Raw genomic sequence first — 25723 nt, forward strand, 5'->3', positions numbered from 1 at the left:
AATCATGTTTTAATAGTTTATCATGCATCCTGAGCTCAGGAGACATTTTCAGAATGTTAGTGTCTGTTTTGCCATACTTGAGAGAGGGAGGAGAAGTGAATCCATTCTTACATCTAACCAAAACCTTAAGTACACACAAGAAACAATATTAAATGAAACTTCCTGACATTAGGCATAAGAAATACGATATGATATTTTAAAGTATTTGAAGCCAGATACATTTTACACATGTATGTTCTCTGTATGTTCAGGATGACAAGTTTATTCATGCCAATTCAAAAAGGAGGGCAAGTAAGTGCCACCTTGTGGAGGGAGACATACCTACCATGTCTAGCTTAGTCCCGCCCCTAGGTTTTTCGGTCTCTTGTTCCTGCCAAAGCCCATGAAGACACCATGATTTCCCATGTGCGTGCATGCCCTTTTTTTGTATCCATTCACATTGCTTACTTAGCTTAGGACCAATTAATTTTCCAACCAAGACTGTACTATAGATTGGGTTAACAAAGAATGATAATATCCCAGAAAAATAAATACTAGACAAGGTAAGAGTACTATTGGTAGTAATAACACCTGCAGTTCACAACATCAGCCATGAATACCAAAGGAGCATCATTTATATAAGAGGGAGGCAATCCCAACAGTGAACAGTCATTAGTTGATTTGCAAACTGATGTCAGAGGATGATGACTTTGCTCAGCTACACGAGAGATGCTAAGGCAACTTAACCAGATGTAGCACTGAAAAACTTCTTAGCCCTCTTACCATCCGGGCAATATATGCAAAGCTCTATTAAGCTAAGGTTCCATCAGAAAAAACCCATTCAAAGAAATAGTAATTCATATTACTTTAATAATGTATTCATTGATATTAATTTAATATGAATCCATTAATTCATTGTTTCTTCAGCCTGAGTTCTTCATTCAGAAGAAGGTAGTGTCTAGTAGACTTACAGGGATCTTCACTGAACTCATCCAAGAACAACGGCCACTGGTCACTTATGACAATGGCCAGGGTGACAACAACTACAGAATAAGGTATATTTCCAAAACAGTAAGAAACTACAGGGCAACTTGCAAGGTAATTAAGACTTCATTTACTACGAGAAGGCTGAGTGTCAGAAAAGGTACACGCGTACTGGAGACTGCAGAACTCGATAAACAGTTTCGAACAGAAGTCACAGCCTTCCATAATCGCAGGTTTACTGTCAAGAAAAGTTCAGAATGATCTGGAACTTCTGAAGCTGCTTCCTTGGCATCTCAAGGGCTGGGACTACAGAAGTGGCTAAATCTGACATTCTGGGAGCTTAAAGAATGACTTCAATGATAAACATTTTAAAAATGAAAGTCTTCTAAAACATGACCTTAAATCTCATTTTTATGATTCTGGCTCTGTTGATATTTTACCGAACTCCTAGCTGAGACCAGAATTCCAGAAGTCTGTCTATGCTCTACTGAAAGATTCATCAGCATACATCATTTAGTTCTGTGGGGAACAGAACCTACCATCACTTGTGAAGATTTGATACCTAGGGCTTGGCAATCTCCTCAGCAGTAAGTACTTGATAGCATTCACTCCCCTGGAAGAAGATAGGTTTCAACTTCTATATCTGACCAGGAATCTTTCTTTACTTTTGTGTTTTATTTTGCTTTTTTAGGTTAAAGTATTTCTGCAGGCTGGAGACATGACTCAGATGGATGCTTGCTGAAAAAGCTATAAGTCCTGCATTCTGATAAGTAGCACTCATATTGAAAGCCATATGTGGTAGTACGCATCTGTAATCCCAGTGCTGGGGTGTGATTGGAGGCAGGAGAATCATGGGAGTTTAGTGTTCAGCTCGCCTAGCCAAGTATGTGAGCTCAAGGTCCATAAGTTAGATAACGAATAAAATGACTCAGGAGCTATAGCTTCTTCCCACCAGGCCTGACGACCTGAACTTTATCCCTGATCCATTTGTCAAGGAGAACTAACTAGGATGTAGTCCTTTGACTGCCACACACACTCTGTCCACACACATACTCAAAAAATGCATACATTTATTTTCTATTTCTTTTAAAAGACAGCAAGATGGTTCGGCAGGTAAAAGATGATCACAGTGAAATTCTACAGACCTGAGTTCCAACCCTGGAACCTATATAAAGTGAAGGGAGAGACCAGATTGCATAGACTTGTATGCTGGCTTCCAGAGATGGGCCATGGCACACATGTACAAACAATAATACATAAAATAAGGTTTAAAGAGAGAAGATGAAAGGCCAGGAGGATGGCTCAGGGGATAAAATAAATTCCCCCATCCTATAATGAAAGGAGAGAAGAATGCTCATTGCCGTCCTCTCTCCTGCACACTTGCATGGCAGCTGCTCTCATACTCAACTGGACTATCACACACACAACAGTAAACTGTGTTAACATAAAAAGTAAGATGAACAGTGATACATTAATATACCTGATGTGGATCACTGGCTTAGACACACTGGAGCATGTGAGCACACACACACACACACACACACACACACACACACACACACACATATTCACTCACTCAAAAGGATACTGTCATTTCCACTTTATCTGAGAAATGTACACTAAGTTTTTTGTTAGTATAACTTGGTAATTTATAATGTTTTAAACTTTCTTGAGAATACATGTGAAAATTTGTCTTTGCTAGTGTTACTGAATCGCCCCAAACCTAGCTCTATCTCATGTTATTAAAATCACAAGTATTATTCATAATGCCATGGCACTGTATGCTTTTCTTCATATCGATGCAAATAGAAGGATCCCATTTAAAAATGTGATTCTAGAAAAAACGGCTACCTAATGACAAGCATGCACATCCCCAGCCTTCGGAAAATATTCCAACTGCTCATACTTGCTTCATGTGTTTGCTTCTGCTCCTGCCTCTGACTAGAGCAATACCTTATAAAATTACTGAGCAAAGGCTTAGCCAGTATATGTATATGTGAAATGACTACAAGAAACAGACATGTTTCCAGACACAGGCACATGGTGGACGAGGCCTTTCCACACATGTAGAACATCATGTTGCTTATCGGCACATGCACTGGCTTTGCTGTGTCCCCTGTACTTCACGAGGTAGTTGTGATAGCTACAGCACTGTCACAGATGGGGTTAGCATGGAACCCTCGTCCATGGATGATGACGTCAGTACCGTACGCACAAATGCATGGAGCCACCCAGGCAAAGAAACGCAAAGACAAGGCAGGAATGTGATCTCATCAGCTTCTAGCGCTTCCTGCTAAATTCTTTGCGTTTCTGTTCCTCTTTTAAGATGATACCAAGACCTCTTAGCCGAACTGTGATACTTACAGGTTTAGAATGTGCTGATGAATGTGCCTATGTACGAATAACTCATGCTGTTTTTCTTTCTGGCTCCATATACTGATGCCAACAAATCTCTAGAAACTTTTTCTGAGCTACAATGAAATACTATGCTCCTAAGCTCGACCTTCTTTTCTTTCCCTTTCTCGGGTGCTGCTGGTTTGCTCTTGTTTCAGGAAGTGATCATCAAGAAAGTGCCAGAACGGCCTGAGCGTGTCTTCTTAGACCCCAGAAAAGAAGGCAGAGTTGGTATCCTCCACAGAGGTCTGAGAACACTGTGTCTTCCTGGAACCATGTGCAACTTCAAAAGGTATCATTTCAACTTAAGAGTTCACTTGGCTGCTCTGTAGTGAAGTGAATTATTTCAGCTGCTCCGTTTTTGAAGTTACTCTATCAGAATTTTAAATCCTTTCCATACATCCCCTAAGGGCACACGAGCTGAACCAAGCCTCCTTTCTGTTTTATGATGTCTAGGCTGACGGGAGTTCACAGCAAAAAATAACTTCCGAACATCAATCAAGCCTGGTCTGTCTGCTCTTTTATTCAACACCCTTCCTTTTCATTGTGATAATCCACTCTTTGTCACATTTAAAGCATGACATCCAATACAAATCATTCGTTTAGAAAAACTTCATGTGAAATGCAAGCCCTTATCAAATGCAGAAAAATTATTAGAAACCGTGAAGAAAAGAATGAAAGAGAATAGTATAGATTCAGCAGAACAATCTTTTATTGTGCGTAAAGAAATAAAACACAATTTCATGATGTGTCTGGGGGAGCACTTGTGTTCTGCCTTTTGCATAAGCCTGGAGAACAGCTCTACCCAGTGTGGACTTGCAGGAGGGAGGGCATGCAGGAGGGGGGGCATGCAGGAGGGGGGGCATTACTGAAATGTTCTCTCTGTGATGATGGAAAAGACTAAGGAGCTCATAAATCTCAAGAAATCTTTTTAAGGTGTTTCATAAAAGTCTTCGATCTAGTATTGGCACCAACTTAACAATGGAGTGGTTATTTCTAGAAACAAAGTGTTTATCCAGCTGCAGGCTGCAACCCATTAATGAGTTGTGAAATCAATTTAGAAGCCTTTCCTCATAAAATAGGAAAACAAGCAAACAAAAACAACATAAAGCAGAAAGGTCCTGGAGGAAACTGTATACTGGAAAGATGATGTCTTTTCATCATCCAGTTATGGACACCTGTATGCTTCACACATGTGTATATTGTGCCCTACTGAATTCTTCACACGTGTGTAAATTGTGCCCTCCTGCCCAGATTGAAGCGTTTAAAAAGTGCACCATACACTGACATTATTGTAAAAGCACATAACTAGCCAGAGGTTTGGAAACAGTCTCCACAACTTCTCTCCATAGTCTCAGAAGATCATGGTCATCAAAGTTTTCAGAGTGCCTTTTACAGAAACGGAATTATGAAGCTTGCGTGAAGTTGCATTAAGAAAATGAGCAAGGCTCAGCATGGGGTTGTCAGGAGTCAGGACACTTCACTTTTATTTTCAGCAACTGATCTCTGGTTGTTAAAAGCAGAAAGCAGCATTGCCAGTGGATTTAATTAAAATGATGTTCAGTTTGGGAAGGAAGGTGTAGTGGAGACAGTATAATTTGAAAAGAAGGAGGAAGCTTCTAGTCTCTGGGTTCTGAACACTAGTTTTCCATTCCAGGGACTTTCATTCTATCAAAGGGCCAAGCAACAACCTGAAAGGGAGAGAGTTAGCAATTGCCAGAGCATTTGTGTTGCCCACTGTGTATGGGTTTCCAAGTACTCTGAATTTCTAACAAAATGTTTGGTTTAATAATGATGGTAATGAAATAAGATCCTCAATGAGATTAATATTGGGTACATTTAACAAATGGCCACCATATGACTCAGCACAAAAAATATGTATTGGTTAAATTTGGGGATAATATGGTGAGATATTATATATCCTCCATATTATGAGAAAACCAGAGCTGAGAACAATTAGTAACTAATAGAACTATCTCAAGAGTTAACCTCAAAGCCAATCTTGATTTCATTGTATCTCAGAATAATGGTGAACAATTCTGATGTTTCCTTACCCTGATTATTAACCTCCAAGAGGAGATGAAGAGAAAACAGTAGAAAGAAAGTAAATAAATGAATAGAGACAAGATTAATTTTTATGAAACTAAAATGAAATCACACAACATGAGGTTATATGCTTTCCAAAATAACATGTGAAAATATGCAAGTTTTAATTGCTATTGTACAACATATGGATTATGATAAATGGAAAGGAAATGTTCATAACTACAAGATAATAAAATGTTTATTTATAGGTAGCTGAGAAAGGAAAAAAATCGAAGATAATAAATAAGGTAGATGGTAACCAGGACAACAAACCCATTTAAATTGCTTCATAGTTAAGTTTTGAGAGGTGGTTGAGGTAACCCCGTGCCTCCTTTTTCATATGTGACCTGAGCATCCATGTGGCCTGAACAAGCATCCATAGAGTTAGTCCTCATTTGAGATGATTTAACCCTCGTGAACTGTGGTACAAGGCCCAGGCTGAAAGTAGCATGCAGCTATGTTTGCAGGCGAGCTCTGCAGATTCCTAAGAAGCAACTGAGTTTAGAATGAAAATTAGCAAATCCTAGATCATTACTTCTTAATTAGCTCCTAAAGATATTGACCAATTTCCATCTACCAATGTGTAGCTTCCATTCCCCCCAACTTTCCTCCCCCATCTTTGCCTTTGTTTCTTCAAGAAGCTCCAATTTGTAGTTTCCTTAAATTTTTGAACAACATTATTTCCCTTGAAACAATCATGTTTTTGCAACAAATGTCCCAATTAGCCATAAAAAAGTATGATACATTTTCTAAAATAAATGACTCATAAATAAAATAAAAACAAAGTAGTCCTCATAATTACTGCCCGAAGTCATGAAGAACCCCATGTGGAGAAATCCAACCTAGTTGTTTCAGAAAGAAAAGCATGTACACTATTAGAAAAATGTCATTTGGTTTAACAAATGGTCCAATGGAGTTCACTGGGACTGTATGCCACCGTGCATGGAAAAGGGTGAATTAAAAGTGGACATGAGATCTGAGAGTGAAAGCCACACTCCTAGTCACATAGAGAAAATGCAGGCACACATCATCTTTCTGATTTTGGACTAGGCCTTGGTTTCTGGATCAAATGCCAAAAGACCAAAGTAAGCTTATATGAATAATAACCCATTGGGCACCAAGGGAAAAGATGTCCTATGGGGGGAAGGGAGGACAAATAATTTTAATTTATATATTTGATGAGCCCAATGCCCAGAATATATAAAGAAAAATTAATAATAAAAAGACATAATAGAACTGTAACTGAGCAAAGATTGGAATGGAAAATTTTCTATTAGAGAAAAATGTCACTGAGTAGCAGCCTATGTAAAAACCGCAAGGAGGTGCTGCCTCAACTAGGATCATTCTAGCTTTGCTTGAGTCAAACGAAGCTGCTGTGTAAGGGGGCTAGGTATGTGGTTCAGATGTTAAAATATTTGGTACACAAGCATGAGGACCTGAGTTTGGGTCCCTGGCAACATGTCAGGTATACAGAACCACCACCCCTGGAGAGGCAGAAACCAGCAGATCCATGTAATAGGCTGACCTGCTGAGTCTGGTTGAGTCGGTGTTCTCTGAATTCATTAAGGAAGCTCTTGTTTCAAAAATAAGGTCAAGGGTGACAGTAGAAGCCACCCAATATCTACCTCTAGCTTCCATATGTGTATAAATGAACACCTGGACAAACATGTGCACCCATTAGAAGATTTACACATATACAATACATATTCTATGTGCACCATAAATATAGTTTGTATATAATATGTGAAATGGCATTTATCTTTATATACTAATTATTTCTGTAAGCCATTTTAAACAACAAAACTGGTGTTTTTGAAAGAATGTATTACATCCTCCCTTAAGTATATGTCTCACTGCTATTTGCCTTGTTCCTCGTAGTAGAAAATCAATACTCAGAATTGATGGTATCAAAGTCAGAGGTGGCCGTCTTTCTATCGTATCCCATAGACTTTATCAGGTCTCTACTTTCGCTGAAAAGAGACATAAATCAGACATTTGAAAGTGTGCAGGATATAAGATATGTGTGTTCATATTCTCTGACTTGAACCTTTGCTCCTGGTCATCAATTGGTATCCTTGGCTAGTTCTGGCTTCTACATACTGACTCTTTCCCATCCCCTCTTAAGTATGTGTTGCAGAGGCATATGTGGATAATTTTATTTACTGTGTCTTAGCTAAAAATATACTCTATTATATTGGCACCGAGTCATACATGTTTGATACCAAGGCATTAGTTTTAGAAGCTTAACAGTTGCTTCTAATAAGTGAAAACATTATCCCACAGATAAAAGTATTTCTTCCTTTCCATCTAAAGTTTGACTGGCAATGCATCTGAAATACGATTCAGAGGAGAATTTCTAATGAAGTGGGTTTGTAAAAGTATTATTTTTAAATCCAGATTTGAAGATACTCTAAATGAACATCATCACCACTAACAAAACCACCTCTTTGAGAGAACATCAATCTACCAATAGATACTCTACAATAAATTTGACAGTTGAAAAGACTAATGACATTATGCTGGAAGAGAAGTCAAGGAGCTATATTGTAATAATAGCATAACTAACAAGGGTGGAAAAGTACAAACCTAAACAGGAATCTAGGCTACAATGCCTGTGTGGTTAACATGTCTGTAAAACCCAGGGCCCTAATGCCACCCTCCCCTGGAAAGAAAAGAATTTTATATGAGAAAATGGGAGTATTAGATATCAGTCTTGTCCACATTGTAAGATTGAGTTGACAACACAACTCAGTTCATGTTTGTTTCTCTTCTAGAGTCTATACATAGACTTATGGCATGTTGGGGAGGCTGAGATTGTCCGGTTTGCACTTGTGTGACAAAGGAAAAGGGAAGAGTGTTCTCTTGTATCTCCTTCATATGGTGTTATGTAGTATTCATAATTAGCCAAAGAGAGAGTATTAACTCAGGGAACATGGAAAAAGCTGAGTGTTACTTCACTGTAAGCTGAAACACATGAAGTCTATTTTTGGTCGGTTCAGCCTCTGACTTTGCATCAGAAACCTCTGAATTTGCCTTACCTTGCATATAAAATATCCTAAGAAGATTTGATGTTGTTGGTTATATGAAAGCAATGAAAACAAACCTGTTTAAATAATGCAATGGACATGTGAAATAAGTACGAAAACCCCATCTTCACATTTTATTTTATCATTAATGTAGTTTTTGTTATATGAAAGCAGAGAATTTTGTAGGCCCTGGATTGCAGGTCTAATGAGTAATTTTATATGTAACCTATACTCATTGTCCTTTTCATTTAAATTAAACAGAAAAGTACAATTGCTACAAAAACAATTTTTATTTTAATTTTTTTTGCATTGTTTCATTAAGCAATTACCTAAAAGCAACTAAGAGTCAGGCTTTCAGTAAATAAATGGGAAATGCAGTGGCAGACATAAATCACTTCTAACAGGACACCAGTTACTCTAATAAGAAAGGAGGAATGAGATCATTCCTAGTGATCTATCCCGATTTATTTACAGTGGACGGTGGACCTCAAATCAGCATGTTCAGACTAACACAATCTAGTAAAATCTGGAACCTCCAAATCTGTATTCTACCTCTTGGCATATACATGCTTTTTTTGACAGATTACTGCAATCACACAAGAGAGGTTCAATCAGAGTCACTAAACATTTTTACAAAGAATTTTCCACAACGGAAGACTCCACTGAAATAATTATTATAGTATACATCTTTCGTGAGAGAGGCATCTTTATTTAAAGCAATACATGGAAATGAGTTAGTAAGCATACCCACACACCAATAATACTTCAAAGGGGGTTTCACATTATACCTTTTAAAATTCATTTCCATTTCATTTCAGCTGATTTACATAAGCTCCACAACAAAGCAGAGGAGCCAGATTTGAAGTGTGCAGATGCCTGTATGTGTGTGCGAGTGTGTGTGTGTATGTGTATGAATGTGTGTGCATGTATATGTGTATGAGGCTTGTGTTCACATGCATGTGTTGGTGTGAACTCATATTGGTGTGCACTCACACTTGTGTATGTGTTTGTGTGTGTGTGAGTCTCTCTCTCTCTCTCTCTCTCTCTCTCTCTCTCTCTCTCTCTGTGTGTGTGTGTGTGTGTAGGCTATAGGCTATCCCTTACTGTCCACCTCAGTCACTGCCCTCTGCCTTGTTGTTTTTGAAATATGGTCTCTCATTGGTACAGATCTTGTCAAGCAAGTTTGGCTGGACCCAGCCTGGCTCTGCTACTCTAGTGCTGCTATTAATTGCATGCACCTCATTTGTTAGGTTTGTTTGTTTTTAAAACAATTTGTTGTCATTGTTGTTGCTTTGGTTTTTTACTTTCATATTTATATGCTTTCTAAACAGAGGAAGGAATAGAGGATGGCTGTGGAGTTGGGTGAGCAGGGCAGTTTGGGAGGAGGGAAGAAAAATCATCACCAGAATATATTGTATAAAATTATGTTTCCCCACCAAAACCAAATAAAATTCCCAGTTTTTCACCTTGCATCTAGAGATCAAACTAAGTTCCGCCTAATTGCAAGGCAAGTACCAGCTCATGTTCGTAAGTCCCTGTCCAAGGTCCTGAATCTATTTAGTCCTTATCATTTTGTCTTACATTTTTCTAAATGTCAATTGCAAAACCATTGCATTGTTCTGATTTGGGGCTCCATGTACCCTGAATCCCTAGAACTGTGCTTATTTCTTAATAATGTAAGCAATCAGCCAAGACCCCCCCAACTGCTGTGTACACCCAACCTGGAACAAGACAATGTCATGAACTACTAGCAGCTCTCCTGAAATCTTTTGTCTCCTTGGATATCCTTTTTTGGAAACCTTCTGATTCCAGCCTGCCCCGTAGCTATCCCAGCTGGACAGCCTCTGCATGAATTACCAGCTGCAAATAACCGAGCTACTCCCTATTTGTAGGTCACAGTGGGTCTGGGGGTCATTTGAAGGACATTTTAAACAATTTACCACTTCCTGGTCTTTGTCAGAATGCACACTATGAATGGACTTTTCTGACAATAATGTAACTTGGTGACCTCTGATCCAGCCTCTTATTTCCTTATCTCCTCTAAATACAAATAACCATAATTTCTTGTCTTGTAATTTTCTTTTACTACCTACCTGGAATCAAAAACATCTCTATGTCTCTCTATCTTCTCTTGCCCAGGAAGTTTAATTATCTCTCAGCCATTAATGTTTCTGAAAGAAAGTTCTACTTCAAATCTATTACCTGAGCCACTCACTTATCTCATAAATGCCATTTTGAAAGAGGACCTGTTCTTACTATCCTTACAGAATTTAGAGTTTATCTCTGGAAAGAGGAGTATGATTCTTTTTTTTTTTTTTTTTTAGTATGATTCTCCAAGATGGATAAAAAAAATAAGACCTCATCACCTAAATTATTCTGTTACATCAAAGGCTGACAGTTCAATTCTCTGAAGAGAGATGTAAGGTCAAACTACACAAGGCAAAGTAGCAGATTTCAACATAACATAATTTGGTGAGGACAGTGGAAAGAAAAGTAACAGATCATTTTAGCAGCTTCCATGAGGACAAAAAAGCTTCCCTGCAGGTTCATTGAAGTGTGTACATTTATGTATGAGTGTGTGCATGTGTGTGTTTGTACATGTGTGTGTGTGTATCTGTGTCTGCATGTGTCTCTGTTTATATTGACATGCATGAACATGAGTATATTTATGCATTCAATGTTATTATTATATGCTAGATGTCAGTATCATTTATTTTGGAAAGAAAATCAGTAAGTAGAAGCTGCTGAACCTAAGAATTAGATCTAAGATGGGTAAGAGCAACAATTACTATGGGTAACCAAATTATTACAACCTTCAGAACTCAAAGGAAGATGAGACTCCCAGGTGCAATAGCTGAGTGTGAGTGTGAGCATGCCTATTTTGTTTTGCATTTGAAACAGTGATATATTCTGACGGGGTATTAAATAATAGATAACTCTCCCAGGCAAATACAACTTTTAATGTGACAATGTGTGGATGCCCGACACGTGCATGACCCAGCATCCCGTGGTTCAAGCAGAAATAAGATACTAATGCACACAGTAAACATGTCTGATATTACACTGTTATCTATCACATGCAAGAAAAATTCTGAGGTATGTTTAAACATAAAGTGAAAATTATTTACCAGTTTATGATCTCTCACGTCTCTTTCCTTAGAATATATCTTTAAAAATAGAGTTTTTCATATTATCAACACCCATTATCTTCACTGGCTTTTGTTTAGATTATGCTATTGCCTTTTCCATGTTTCTCTCTTAAAAACCATCTCTTTCCCAAGTATCTGCAACAATGTCTGATCCTCCCTGCCTTGTGACAAAGTGGTTTTACCTTTCTAAAAAGGAGCTCTGAGTTCTGATGAGACTTGATGAGAGTTCTGGAGTTATTTAATTTGCAAGCAAATATCTGCATCTACTTTGAAAGGCTTAATTGACAGTTCCAGCATCAGCTCAGCAAAAGTAGGGCTCTTTTCTCTATTTCTGAAAAACTTCCCTCTTATAGCTGTCTGCTGTTTATCACAGGTGACAAGATTACACACTTATGTGGGGAAGTAGTTTAACTACAGTGCCATTTGTGGCATATGACTGCCTAGGGCAGTTAGAAACATCTCCACTAATGCCTCTGAGAAAGCAAATCATCAGTCAATCTCCCCAAAAAAGCTATAGAGACGAAAATCAATCACTGTAAAAGAGCAAAGAAAAATATCACGTACCATAAATAAACACTGGCAGTGCCATAATAAAAAGAGATACATATTTAATTTTTGGATTTATAAACCACCACCCCTCCAAAGTACTGGCACTGAGCATGTGCACTTAGGACAAAGACATGTTAATCAGAAAAAAAAAAAAAACAAATACCCAAGCATAAAATAATTATTAAGACAAAATAGAGTGTTATATTTAAAAGCATCTACAGATGAAACAAGCAGACTGGAAAGGCACACATAGTGTGTGCTAAAGAGTCTCATCACCTCACACTGTGCATGAGTACGCATCTTAATAAGATCATCGAAGACTCGGAAATGTTTTGGAAATTGGCCTTAGCCCACAAATCTTGAAAATTTATGGCCTCACTCACTTTACTGTAGGAATCCAGGTGGCAGTTCACTTTCTAGGTGTTTGTTCCTCTCTAGAGGATACAGATTTCAATTTCAGCAAAGTTTGACCCACCTCAAGACAAACTTCCATGTCTACCACCCTGTAAACCACAGCCCGGCTCTCAAAATATTTCAGTCTCAGTCCTAGTCAGTCTGTGCTTCCTTAATTTCAAATGACAGTCCCATATCCTCTGCTCTCATTCTCAGGTTGGATAAAGTAAATGCTTAGTCCTCAAACCCATCTCTGTGGTTTAAGTACATTAAAAATAGAAACACACAGGGTCACTGAATGCTTCGGTATCAACTGAGAGAATCACATGATGCAGGAGTGTCCCCTTTAGATAATCAGCACGTGGGACAGGAAGGAAATGTTAAGTGTATGAACACACTCACCCTTGTGCATGGTTGAAAGCTTTTCTCCTCTCATTACCGAAAATTGGCATCTAGCCTCTTCAGTCAATTGTTAATAAACAAGAGATGATGGCTAATAAATAAGGGAACATCTTTCAGCAAGACCCCTTTCCCTCCCATTTAGAATTTTCCAGAAATAGTTAACACACCAGCAAAGCTGCAAGTACAAAATGACCTGTTTCATCACTGACAGGCAGTGGTAGAACAGGCATTTAATCAAGCAATGATAAAATCTACCCTTGAAGTTTCTGTGAGCAGAGTTTCCACTCATGACCTTCCTACAATTAACATTTCGCAAGGCTCAGAAAGGGCCACGAACAAGGGCGTGGAGACAATAGTTCATTCTAGGTGAGTTTTCCTGCCCTAAAAACAGACGAGTTACAAGTTACCCTGCATAGACTCTAAAAGGCCAACTGGTTGTTCATTGGGTGGGGGGGGGGGAGGGAAAATTGAAACTTCTTTGCCTTACCTAAGAAGAAATATTTCTTTTGATTTTACTGTTTTCTTGGTACCTACTACTGAAGATATTCCCCCAAAATAGGGTAAAATTGAAGAGCCATACAAAACCCCACACATTTACAGAAATCTGATTTTCTGACAAACGCTTAACAATACATGCTAGAGAAAAGGCAACACCTTTAACAAGTGACGTGGGTTACTGGATGGCTGTGTGTAGAAGAATGCAAATAGAGACATGTTTTTCACCCTGCACAAGACTCAATTCCAAGTGAATCAAGCTCCCCAACGTAAGAACAGATATACAGAATTTGAGAGAAGAGAATTAGTGAACACAGCATCACAAGAAATAGCCTTGCGAACAGAACATTGAAACATTGGTTCTGAGAACAATTTTTAATTGGGGCTTCATGAAAGCCCTCCGTAAGACAAAGGGTACCAGGATTTGAGCAAAATGGACACCAATAAAATAGGAAAAGATCTTTACCAATTACACATCTGGTAAATGGGTAGAATTGAAAATATAAAAAAGAACAACAACAAAAACCTAAACACCAAGAAAAATGAATAACTCAATTAAAATATTACTCAGCTGTTAAAAATTGAAAATGTTGGGCCAATTAATGGTGCTTAAAACAATCATCCTGAGTGAAGTAATTCAGATACAAAAAGATAAATATGTTTCTTTTCTCTTATGTGTGGATATTAGCTGTTAAGCTTTAATACATGGGCTGCAGTCTGAATAACTAGGTTAAGTACCTGGTAAGAGACCATGGGGTAATGGAAGAATCTGCTAAGGAATGAGAAATAGACTATATTATAGAAAGAATAAGGAGAGTTAACTAGGGAGGTATATAGGAAAGGAGGGTACAGGAGGGGATGTGGAGGGGGATAATACTAAATGAAACTTGGAAAGCCATATGGAGACATACGGAAGCTCCCTAAAATATATGCATAAATAATAAGAATCTATATAGAGTCACCAAATAATGGGGAGTCAATTCCCCAAATAGATATGCCACCAAATATAATGTTTAGTGCCAGGAAAGGGTTACTTCATATCCAGCAATTGGTCAGACTGTAAACCTCCAGCCTGATAAGTGACTATAAAGAAAAAGTGTCTTCAGATTCAACAGGGCTGATGAATTCACAGAGACTGGCAGTACACACAGGGGCTGTGATGGTTCAGTCAGAGCACAGAGATGGCACTGTGAACACAGGGTGCCACCTTTACCAAGAAGCTGTTTGCTTCCAGCAAAGGGAAATATGTTTTCTGTGACAGGATCAACCTGGGTATAATAACCACACTCCAGGGCAAGCCCCGTGCACAGGAGTGTTTGGCCAGCATAAAACCAACTGTGGGTTTCATGAATTTTTTGTTTTCTTTTGTGCTGGAATTTTTTTTTTTGTCAAATTAGTCTTTTTGCTTGTTTGTTTTGATTTTTGTTCTTGTAGAGTGTTTTGTTGATGTTATTGCTTGGCTTGGTAGTTTTGTTTTGAAAGACACAGAAAGAACATAAAATGGAAGGGGTAGAGAGTCTGAGAGATCTAGCAGGTGTTAGAAGAGAGAAAAACATGATTATTGAATTAAAAACTTGAAGAAACATAATCAAATGTCAAGGTTAAAAATATTATGCATCTGTCATAAGTATTTTATCAGATGAGTATAGATTTTTGGACTATAGAAATGACAAGCATTGTCACAATTTAACATGTTTAATAAAAAATTAAACTTAATATATCAAGGCATTGAGATTCAATATTGAATTATCTTTGTGTGATCACATTAATAAATACAGTCAGATATGAAAAAAAGAAAATTGCCCCAAAATTTAGAAAGTTGTCCAGAGAAATCCATTTTACACTAGATGTATTTATAACATTTTTATTCTTTTTTAATTGAAAACAGATTTTGGTCACACAATTTATTTTGACTATGGATTGACCTGCCCCAATTCCTCTCAGATCCTCTTTACCATCCTGCCTGTCCAAATCCACACCTTTTTCCCCCTCATAGTAAAACAAGCAGGTGTCTAAAAAAAAAACTTATGATGATGATTAATAGAATATAATAGAAACAAATGAACCAGAAGAGAAGAAGACAAAGAGACCAAAAAGGGCCTAAAAATCTCAATATACAGACTCAGAGACACATATATTCATTCACACACACAATAAACACATAAAACCAAATTAAAAATATACATGGGAAAGACTCATAAGGTTATAAATAGATAGATGGATTGATAGATAGATAGATAGATAGATAGATAGATAGATAGATAGATAGACAGATAGATAACCATGTGACAAAGATATTCCCAAACACAACACTGAGGTCATTTATTATTGGTCATCTACTCCTGTGTACGGGGCTCATATTTAAGTGTGATTTGTATACCAAGTGAGACTTCATTGGAGAAAAGCAATTTTTGCTTTGAGTGGATATCAGTTGCAGGTGGCTTCTGTGTTAGGGATGAGACCATGTGTGTACTTCCCTTTTTAGCACTGGGACCCCATCTGCCTTAGATTTGTGCAGTCCCTGTGCATGTTGCCATAGTTCCTGTGAATTCATACATGCATCCATCCTGCTTCATGTCCAAGGCCTTGCCTCCTTGGTACCCTCCATCATTATCCCATATAATTTTTACCACTTGTCTTCATGTCTTCATCAGAGTGTAATCCTGACATCTGTGGTTAAGATTTGGCTGAGATGTTCCATTTAGTGCTGAGGGTTCTAATTCTCTGTACACTGTCCAGTTGTAGGGTTCAATATTGGTTCCCATTCTCTACAGAAGAAAGTTTCTGGGGTGATGACTGAGAAAGTCACTGATCTATGACTTGTGGTTTGTATTGTGTTCTGTAGATGGCTAGTTCTGTACAGCCTTACAAACCTAAGAAATGTGGGTTTGGATACCAAGAGCTCATAGAGAAAATTGGGTGTGGTGGATGGAGCCCATGGGGTACGGTGAGAAACAACAAAATAGAAACAGTAGATCTCCAGAGGCTCATGGACCAGTTACAATGGCCTACGTGGCAAAGTTGCAGGCCCATGAGAGATCCTGGTCTTGAAAACTAACAGTGATCTCGATACATTTCTCTCTCTCTCTCTCTTCCTCCCTCTCTTCTTCCCTTCTCTCTCCCTCCCTCTCTTTCTCCCTCCCTCCCTCCTCTCCTCTCTCTGTCTGTCTCTCTCTCTCTCTGACGCACACACACAGTAGTTATTTTGAATAGAAGTAAGATTCATGAGTCATACTTACAGACAAATGGTGTTATAGTTTGCCTTGTCCACCATTGTCCTACCCTTCCAACATTGCTGCCTCTGTATTCACCTCTGATATTTTTACTGTATCATAATCTGGCATGTGGAAAGGACAGAAAAAAAGAACAGAGCCATTTTCTATGTCCACCAGTGTGTGTGTGCACGTGTGTGTCTGTGTCACATGCTTTATTCTTCTGTGGAAGTTATATCTTTCTCTTGATTAATGAAGGCAAACCCTTTTACTTGACTCCAGTCCTCTCTCCAACTTCCCTTTCAGAACATCACTCAGAACCAGCATCTTCTCTCTCTCCTGCAGCATCCTTTTCCATTTTCTAGTATCATTTCTCTATCTGCTTATAAATGTATCTATGGCCCTTCCTTCCTTCCTTCCTTCCTTCCTTCCTTCCTTCCTTCCTTCCTTCCTTCCTTCCTTAGGGAACCTATTTCTAGTCCCCCAAGGTCCCTTTTTGTCACTGTTCAATTCTACTCCACTTCCTCAGTTAAGCTTGCCACTTTGACCTGATATTTGTAATCCACCATTTCTAACCACTTTCTACATTGAGATTCCTATTCCCTACTGTGAACTAGACCTGCTCTGACTACGTTTGGGAGGGCTTGCATGTAACTGTCCTGACCACTCACATATAGCTAATTCTCTATATTCTCCTAACTGAATCACATTCTTGATTTTGGAGAGAGTGCACTATTCTGTTTTTCATCATAAAATAATAGTGTTTAATGCAAAATTATCCTTAGACAATCTATGCCACAAGAAGGTGAGATGGGGATATTTGTATTTATGTGGGTTTTCTTCTTTCTTTTTTCTTCTTCCTCCTACTTTTACACATCGGGTATGCAGGCCATTTTATACTTTACTTTTTCTCCTAGAATGATTTGATCTGTTCTATGGAGCCACACATCAGTAGATCATAGATTTATTTTCCTAATTCAACTTTCTTTCTTTGGAAGAATCCTTGGCTTCTCCATAAATAATATTTCATTATTTTCAGTGAAACTATTCTGTATACAAACTTTTCTTTATCCTTCTATAATATCAACTTGTTTAGTTATGGGAGAAATTGAGGACTGCACCTCTTGCCTGTATCAATAGTCTATCAAGAATTCTAACACATTTCCAATTATTCTTTTCCATTCTTATTATTATATTGACCTGTTAATTAAAAGTTAGTCATGCAAATTATTTCAATGGCAATGTACCCCAAATTCACTTCCTGCTGTTCATCTTTGCTCCTTTTAAAATGAACGTTCAATGCTTGTGCAGGTGATGCCCTGACAAGACATACTACATTACATTACTCAGCTGTTCACCTTTTTGGTGATTTTGTCATCCCCGAGTAAAACACAGTAGTCATTTATGGTCATGATGGCATGTGTGTCTTCCCTGTCACTTTCTGTGCTTCAGCCTAAAATGGTCTTTCTTCTGCTTTGGATGCTAAGCTTAGTCCCATTTAACGTCTGGCAGTTTTACTTTCTCTCCTTTGCGCTAGAAGCACTGTAAGAATTCATGTAAGCACTAATTCCTACTGCTCATGGTTCTTCCTGTGAAAGGCTTTCGCTACCCACCTCCCTGAATACAGTGGTCTCCAGAGATGCTTAGTGGTTAAGAGCATTGACTATTATCCCAGTGGTCTTGAGTTCAAATCCTGGCAACCACATGGTGGCTCATCACCATCTGTAATGAGATCTGATTCCCTGTTCTGGTGTGTCTGAAGACAGCTACAGTGTACTTATATATAATAAATAAATTAATTAATTAATTAATTAATTAATTAATATTTTTAAAGCATTTTTAACCCATTCAAGTTTTTCTTTGAACCTGAAGCCTTGTGCGAGGCAAATGTTCTCACACTAAGCTAAACCTTCAGTTCCTAATTAAAAATTATATGCCAATCATCTTATATAATATTCATTACCTAGTTCCTGTTTCAAACTATCTTCCTTAGGTATTGCTATAACTTCCACAATAAAGTTAGGATTCTTTCTTCCTTTTTGACTGTGTCTTCAGTAAACGGTAGGTACAGAAACAATGACAGTTAAGTCCATGGTAGAGAAAGAACATTTTGGGTTATAAATAAACCTAGTAACACATTCTTTCTACTAAAGCGTACAGGCACTCTGGAGCACAGTGAAATCTCAGATGCTAAGCATCTCTGACCTGATAACGTCTATACTGACAGGTTGCTCCTCTTGTGGTTCTGAATTGTGATCCTGCTGTTGTTCTGGGAAATTTAATATTTTAGAGATGGAAAGTACAGCCATAATGTTGCAAAAAATGTTTCAGTAAATGTCTGGTCATTTGCATTTTTATTTATGTTAACTAAATCAGTTTATTTGTATGGTCTTTGCTAAGCTTCAGTCGATATGATTAACCAATGTACTCATTTTTAATGGCCTTCAAAAGCCTGTTTGCTTGTAGCACTCATCTTAACAGGCACTACTACTATTAGGCTGTGTGCTTAGCCTATAAATGTGAAACAGAGTTACTCTCACATCATCTATTTTATCACTAAGTTACGTCCATTCTACCTTGAAAATAATGGCTATTTTCATATTTACTCTTAACAGGTTAGATGCTACAGTTTTGTTTTACTGTCCTGAATTAATTTGAATTTTACCGAAACAATTCTCTCCAAAGTAGTAATGGTAGGCAGCCAGCATTAGCTCCATTATGAACTCAGGAATCTTCTTAGCTTTGGCCCTTTACAAATGTTGCTCTGTCTACATGAGAAGCCTCCCCCGCCCATCATTCATTAGTCTGCAGCTTGCTCTTTTATGGCAACTGTCTGATCTAATGTGATGACAAGATTGAGACGCAAAGCACATCTGTTCACGTTGCTAAGACTGTCACTGGGTGAGGACTCCTGGTATCTGTAACCTGGATTTAGTCTGGTTTGATAAGAACTACCGTGCACAAAACCACATACTCCCTGGAGTAGCTTCTACTTTTACCCAGTGACTACCAGATGTGTGTCCAGCCAGAATGCTCTGCCAGGCTCTCTTGCTTTGAGGCAAGGACATCTGGGAACAACCTCTGAGGTACAGAATTCCTATAGGAATGATCAAGCATCTGTTGTTCTACATTGTAGTTCAATATCTGTCAGTGATACCTCACCAAGTCATCCTCAGAAGCATTTCCCAGTCAACCTCTGGAAGGTAAATCTCAAGATACACTTCAGAAAATAAAGTTTGTGATGTCTTCTGTCCAAAAGGTTATTCCTCAATATATAAAGCTAAAGTACCCCTCAGCCATAATATCATTTTATTACTTTCTCTGATCATCATTCATTTGTTCCTTCAAAAAGTCTCTTTCAATTTCCAGTTCTGCACTATGAAATTCTTATAAGGGTGAGTAACATCTTTATTGTGTGGGTACGTAGTTGTTAATGTTTTAAAATTCACCCAGTATTTCCTGAGATAGACATTAGGCAACCATCTCATGTTGGAACATTCTTCATGACCAGATTTGCTAACAATTCCAAGGGACTAACAGAGTAAAGGTACTAGAGCTGAGACTCCCAGAGTTCATATAGAAAGCATAAAACCAACCTATAGTGCTATAACCAGCTTCATTTACACAGGCCTGCATGTATTTCATGAATAACTTTGTTTAATCAGCACAACTGGCTTCAATTCTGCACACTAAAAAAAAAGGAAACCTTTGTTTGTGTGTTTGCTTGCTTTACAAAGATTTATCCAAATGTAATCAATAGTTAAGATAGCTGATACCTCAAGATACATTTAAAAGCAGATTAAGTTTGCTTCAAATGCATCATCGTACAGACCATGTAGAAAATGCACAGAAGAACATAATAGTTTTCATGTTTATTTCCATTATGAAAGAGAAGGTAGCTGAAAATACAAAAGGAAAAGCAGCGTGAACTCATCTTATTCTGACCATAAAAGTCACATGACTTCTCAGTAGCTTAATTTGATCCCTGACTAGGATCCACATGCATTAGATCCATTCAAGCACCACCCATGAACTGTATCTCAGACATTTTCTGGGGAGATTAGTATGCCTTCTTAGAAGTTATCTCAAGAAACAACGGAATGTCATAATGAGAAATAGGCTGTCCCCTTCTTTACAAGAGTTTCCCAGAGACAGGTGACTTAGGTCCAGATTCATCATTATTACACATGCCATTGAGTGTCTCAAATGTCTTATCCTCAAGAAACTTAACTGCAACATTTAGGTCTTCACCTAAAAATTAACTATACTTCTGTTTTCTTTGAGTGGGTGTATATTCATAGAAGGGAGTTCTGTGGATCTCCAAACAGAACATCTCTTTTGAGGAGGAGCGAGGTCTATGCTTTACACTTCTGAAACTTAAAATAATGAAAAAAATTAATCAAAGTATAACTGATTTGAATAAAAAAGCATCAAACTTTAACTAGAATTAAGCTATTCTTAAATAATTAAATTCAACGTAAGAGTGAAAAAGAACAAGTTCATAATTTTCCCTATAATAGTGTTCACTGGAAGTAGCCATTAGTTTCTACTTTCTTTATAAGCCATATGGCTAAAAGAGCCTACAGTGTGACAGCTCTCAATGCCAAAGCCTTCCCACTGGGTGTGGATGAACTCCTTGTGGTTCTGACACATGGGAGGCAGGGGTTCGAAGCCACCCTGTTATACACAATGGTAGCCTGTCAGAAAGAAAGGAGGGGAGCAGAAGGAAGGGAGAGAAAAGTCTCCTTTAAAAGGCAAGAAAAATATTTTTTTACAAAATATTGGCAATTGTTTATTATTGAATGGTAATAAATATAGTTTTATGTGAAAATGCCTTTAAAAATCTGTGCATGTAGCTGTTTTTTAAAATAAAGCTGCAAGAAAAAAATAAGTACACAGAAAAAACTCCAAAAAAAGAGAAAAGTAATAAATGTTAAGAATTGTAAATACACCACATAAGAATATAAGAAGACTTGAATGTAACTTAATAATTTCCTCGAATGTTACATTGATTTTGAATTCTGTATGTATATGTCATATATATAATGATAGTGCATGTTAAAATATTTACATATGTGCAAATACAGAGGAAAGATCTGCATGCTGTAGCCATTATAAAGAATTCTTTGTGGGAACATACAGAAAACATGTATGTTGTCTTTATTTCACCGTGAACACAATTCTTCATTTTAGCTACAAATTAAAATGTATATACCAACTTGCTGTAGATTAAATGGGAATAATTTATGCTAAAGTGTTAATGTTGTTAATCTTATTACAAAGGGCTCAGATTTCCTACCTCATTTCTAAATGATATATAGTTTTTATAGTTAACAAGCATTACTTTTAGAAGTAGGATAAAAAATAATGTTCTTTCTGTTGAATTGTAAAAGATAAACTCTTCAGATACTCTCTGGTAAGCATCTGGGGTAAACTTATTTTTTACTTGTTAGTGTGATGTGTATATTTTCTGAGTAGTTTTCATAGGTAGGATATGTATGTGGTTTTGAAACCCAAGTTAAATTTTAATATTTAATTTTTATCAAGAAGAACACATTCATCTGATGGAAGCCATGACAACCAAAATGTAAATACTGGGTGGCATTGGCAAACTATGTGAGCATGTGTGAACTACATGTGTGAACCATAGCCAAGGTGAAATTGGTCCAACCCCTTATACTTATACTGTGGAGGAAAACCATGAGATGTAAAGACATTTGCTAATTTCCCACTTCTGTGATAAACTCAGAAACCCCCTGACAACATGCTCATAAGAGAAGAGATAACAGAAATGTATGGATAAAAACAAGGCAGGGCTGGGGAGAGGACTCAAGGACAGCGTACTTCCTGGGATTTGAATGAGAGTTATTCCCATCAGCTTCATATGTTACAGTACTTCCTTTTTTCCTAGTGGTATGGCTGCTGAAGGCTAAGGAACCCTTAGGAGATGGAAGCTCAGTGCAGTATTTAGGCCACTAGGAGCAGGTCATAGACCCTACTTCCTGCTCACTGTCTGAGTTTTGCCTGGCAATACAATGGGACCAGCAAACTTGCACTCATGCTCTGACACCTTCTCTGCCATGATAGAATATGGACCTACTAACTGTGAGTTAGTGACCTCTCTTTTCCTTCCCTAAGCTGCTGAGTCATAGTAACAGATAAAATATTGCCTGGTATGTGCTGGATCTGAGATCCAATCCCAATAATACAGACAAAAGCATGATGCATGTAGACATGAATCTTGTCATATTAAGAGTTATTACAACATTTAATATGAATTACTATATAGGGTTAATACTATAGAGTTTATATATCAGGGGGGTTGAACTTGATGTTTCCCTTAAAGGAATAAAGTTGAAAGGAAATTCATAATTAGCCACATCAGGACATGTAGTTTTCAGAATACAGTGTACATGTACATCAAAAATTATGGTTAACTTTCACTTTTATAGTAATTATACTTAATAATCTTAAAAACACTGCTTAGTTATGCACTTCTAATAGCTATTACACGATAAAAGACAATTTAAGACAAATCACTTATTAATTTTAAATTATTGCATCAGAGAAATTAGTGAAAAATAAGAACATTTGAGAAGTGTATTCATTCATTCAATCATTTAACAAATATGAACTGACCTGTGTCTATTTCACTGGTACTGTAAAGGGTGACAGATATATACAAACAAGAGAGGCAAAGTCATGTTCAGGAAGATCATGTTCTGGAATGAGTAACAGATAGGAATGTAGGATAAAATAGCATTGCCACAGGAGTTCACCATGTCTATAACCCAAAGTTACTGGGATCACAACCTTTATTGAAAGGAACAGCAGGCATTCGTGTATGTAGCTCGAACACTAAAGATAAAAGCTACCTTCACCTATAGTTTTATCCTTAGCCAAACAATGCTGGACCATCTGCTTTGTTAAAAAGCTCACATGGGATCAGTGTAGGAAGGGCCCGCTTATTCAGGCAACAGACCAAAATAGGAACTGCATAAGGAAGTGCCCATTGTATTAAGCTGTCTTGAAGGTACTTGGGAATTCGAACTTAGCTCCCTATCTCCTCTCTATCTACACAAGAGAGTGAGAGGTGAGAGTCTAGAAGCTGCAATTGGAACCATCTGCCTAAAGATACCCCATACTGCTAATCTCAAGATCACAGTTAGTGTGAGGCTCCAGGACTGCCAGTCTCAAAATTTTCTTGCAAGAATCATCTGGGAAACCTGTGACAACTGGCTAATGAGCATGGGACAGACTCGGCAGATAATCTGGAGTAGATCAAATACCTCACATTTTATTATGAACACTCCAAGTGGCACAGAAACAAAACTTAGTGTCTTAGGGAGCTGTTCATCTTAGTGTCTTAAAAAGCCAAAGGAATGTGAACTAACAGGAGAGTGACGTGTATTCATGTGTAATCTTTTAAGTACCAAATAAAGAAGCATGATTTAGAGAAACTCAAGGCAACTTTAATTTCTAAAAACTGCTCAGAATGATAAGATTCATTATAGACCAATTAGGTAACTGATGTTTAAAGTATAGATAATTTCAGGATTCTTCAGTATGAATCCATGGGCATGCATCCTTGTACAGTATATGAACTTGTATACTATCAGACTAGATTTGTGATTTCTGTCAAAGATCCACTTGCTAATTATAGCACACGGTTGTTAGAGAAGCAGGAGCTAAGTATAAATGTACCCATGATACAATGTAGGCACAGATGCTTCTGCGGTCTGCATTTACTACTGCTGAGTATGCGCCCAGCCAACATGAATGCTCTGGAGATTCCTGTAAGCACTGCTCACTCAGCCTGCCTAAATGTGTTTGTTAGGTTGGCACAATGCATCTGATAAATCACAGAAGAAGAAATCTTTATGGTATCCATTTCTAACATTCACAGCACCAAAACAATAGCACAGTGCCTTTAAAAATTGAGCCAGGCATCAGCCTCTGCAAAGTTCCAGAGCATTGCAATACCCATGAATGACCTGAAGCCAGACAGGTGTGGATGAACATCTGTTACTGCATAAGCCAATAGCTGAGTTGAATCATGTGGGACAAAAAATTAAGTTAGATTCCTTAATCCAGAGGCTGAGTTACCAAGAGGTGATGGGGAGGTCAGGCTTGACAAAACGTAGGCTTTTTGGCATTCTGTCTTTTAAAATATAGGCTTGCCTGTTGAGTGGTCTTCCAGCTTTGTATATTTTCAAACGTAGCTTTCATTTCATAATTTTTGTTTCATATTTGGATTTTATCTTATTTAATTATTGTATTCTTCTTTCATACATCATATTGTTATTATAGTTTCCCTTTCTTCCACTCATCCCAGTCCCTACCCCTACCTTCCACCTCCCACAAATCCATTCCTCCTTCCTAGCCCTTTAAAGAAAAGGTATTGGGTCTCTCAAAGTTGTTGGCTGCATTAAAGGGGAGCTAAGGAGGCAAACACAAAAATGTGGGGGAGTTGTCTCTTTTACTTTCACCATTCTTCCATTTTATAACTTTTACCTTTATGAGACCATTGTAAATAGATACCCTTTTGCAGTCAATAGTTAAGAATCATGAGGTGGTAACTATAAAAAGCCTAATTTATGAATTAAAAAGTAATAGAAAAAAACCACATACCCTGTGCTATTTCCTTACCTATAGCTGTTCTTCCTAAAATAATTTTAAAAGGTCTATAATATGTTATGGTAAGCTGTATTTACCAAAGATAACTGCAATATTTTATATATCACATACTACTCTACAAACTGAGTTCGACACTTTACCAATGGAGTCTAATTTTTTCCTCATCTATCTGAGTGAAGCTCCATGATTGCTTGACAGAATCTGACAGAAACAATGATTCGGGATCCAGAAGGGTAGGTCCCAGGAATGTTAGCAATTCTACTTGGGCCTCATGGAGCATGTATTTATAGGATATGCTTTTTGGAAGCAGCTACCTGGCATGAGGGAGTCACTCTCCCTGTGATGAAGAAAGATCCTAGATGATTGGCCAGACAGAAAGCCACTTTCAAACTATCTACTCATTCACATGTCTTTGAAC

At 37.7% G+C, this 25723-nt stretch overlaps 1 protein-coding gene across 1 annotated transcript in view; it reads right to left on the reverse strand.

The window, feature by feature from the left end:
- The window catches only part of LOC308430434 (EGF-like and EMI domain-containing protein 1), a gene marked incomplete at both ends in the record, with an annotated part of 682839 nt that overhangs the window by 429017 nt on the left and 228099 nt on the right, over positions 1–25723 (reverse strand). Inside the window, 2 exon segments of the mRNA XM_080929594.1 lie at position 12550; positions 12554–12600. Coding sequence (XP_080785720.1) covers position 12550; positions 12554–12600 — 48 coding nt within the window.

The sequence above is a fragment of the Micromys minutus genome (genome assembly GCF_963924665.1).
Source record: "Micromys minutus genome assembly, chromosome: 15".
Lineage (NCBI taxonomy): Eukaryota > Metazoa > Chordata > Mammalia > Rodentia > Muridae > Micromys > Micromys minutus.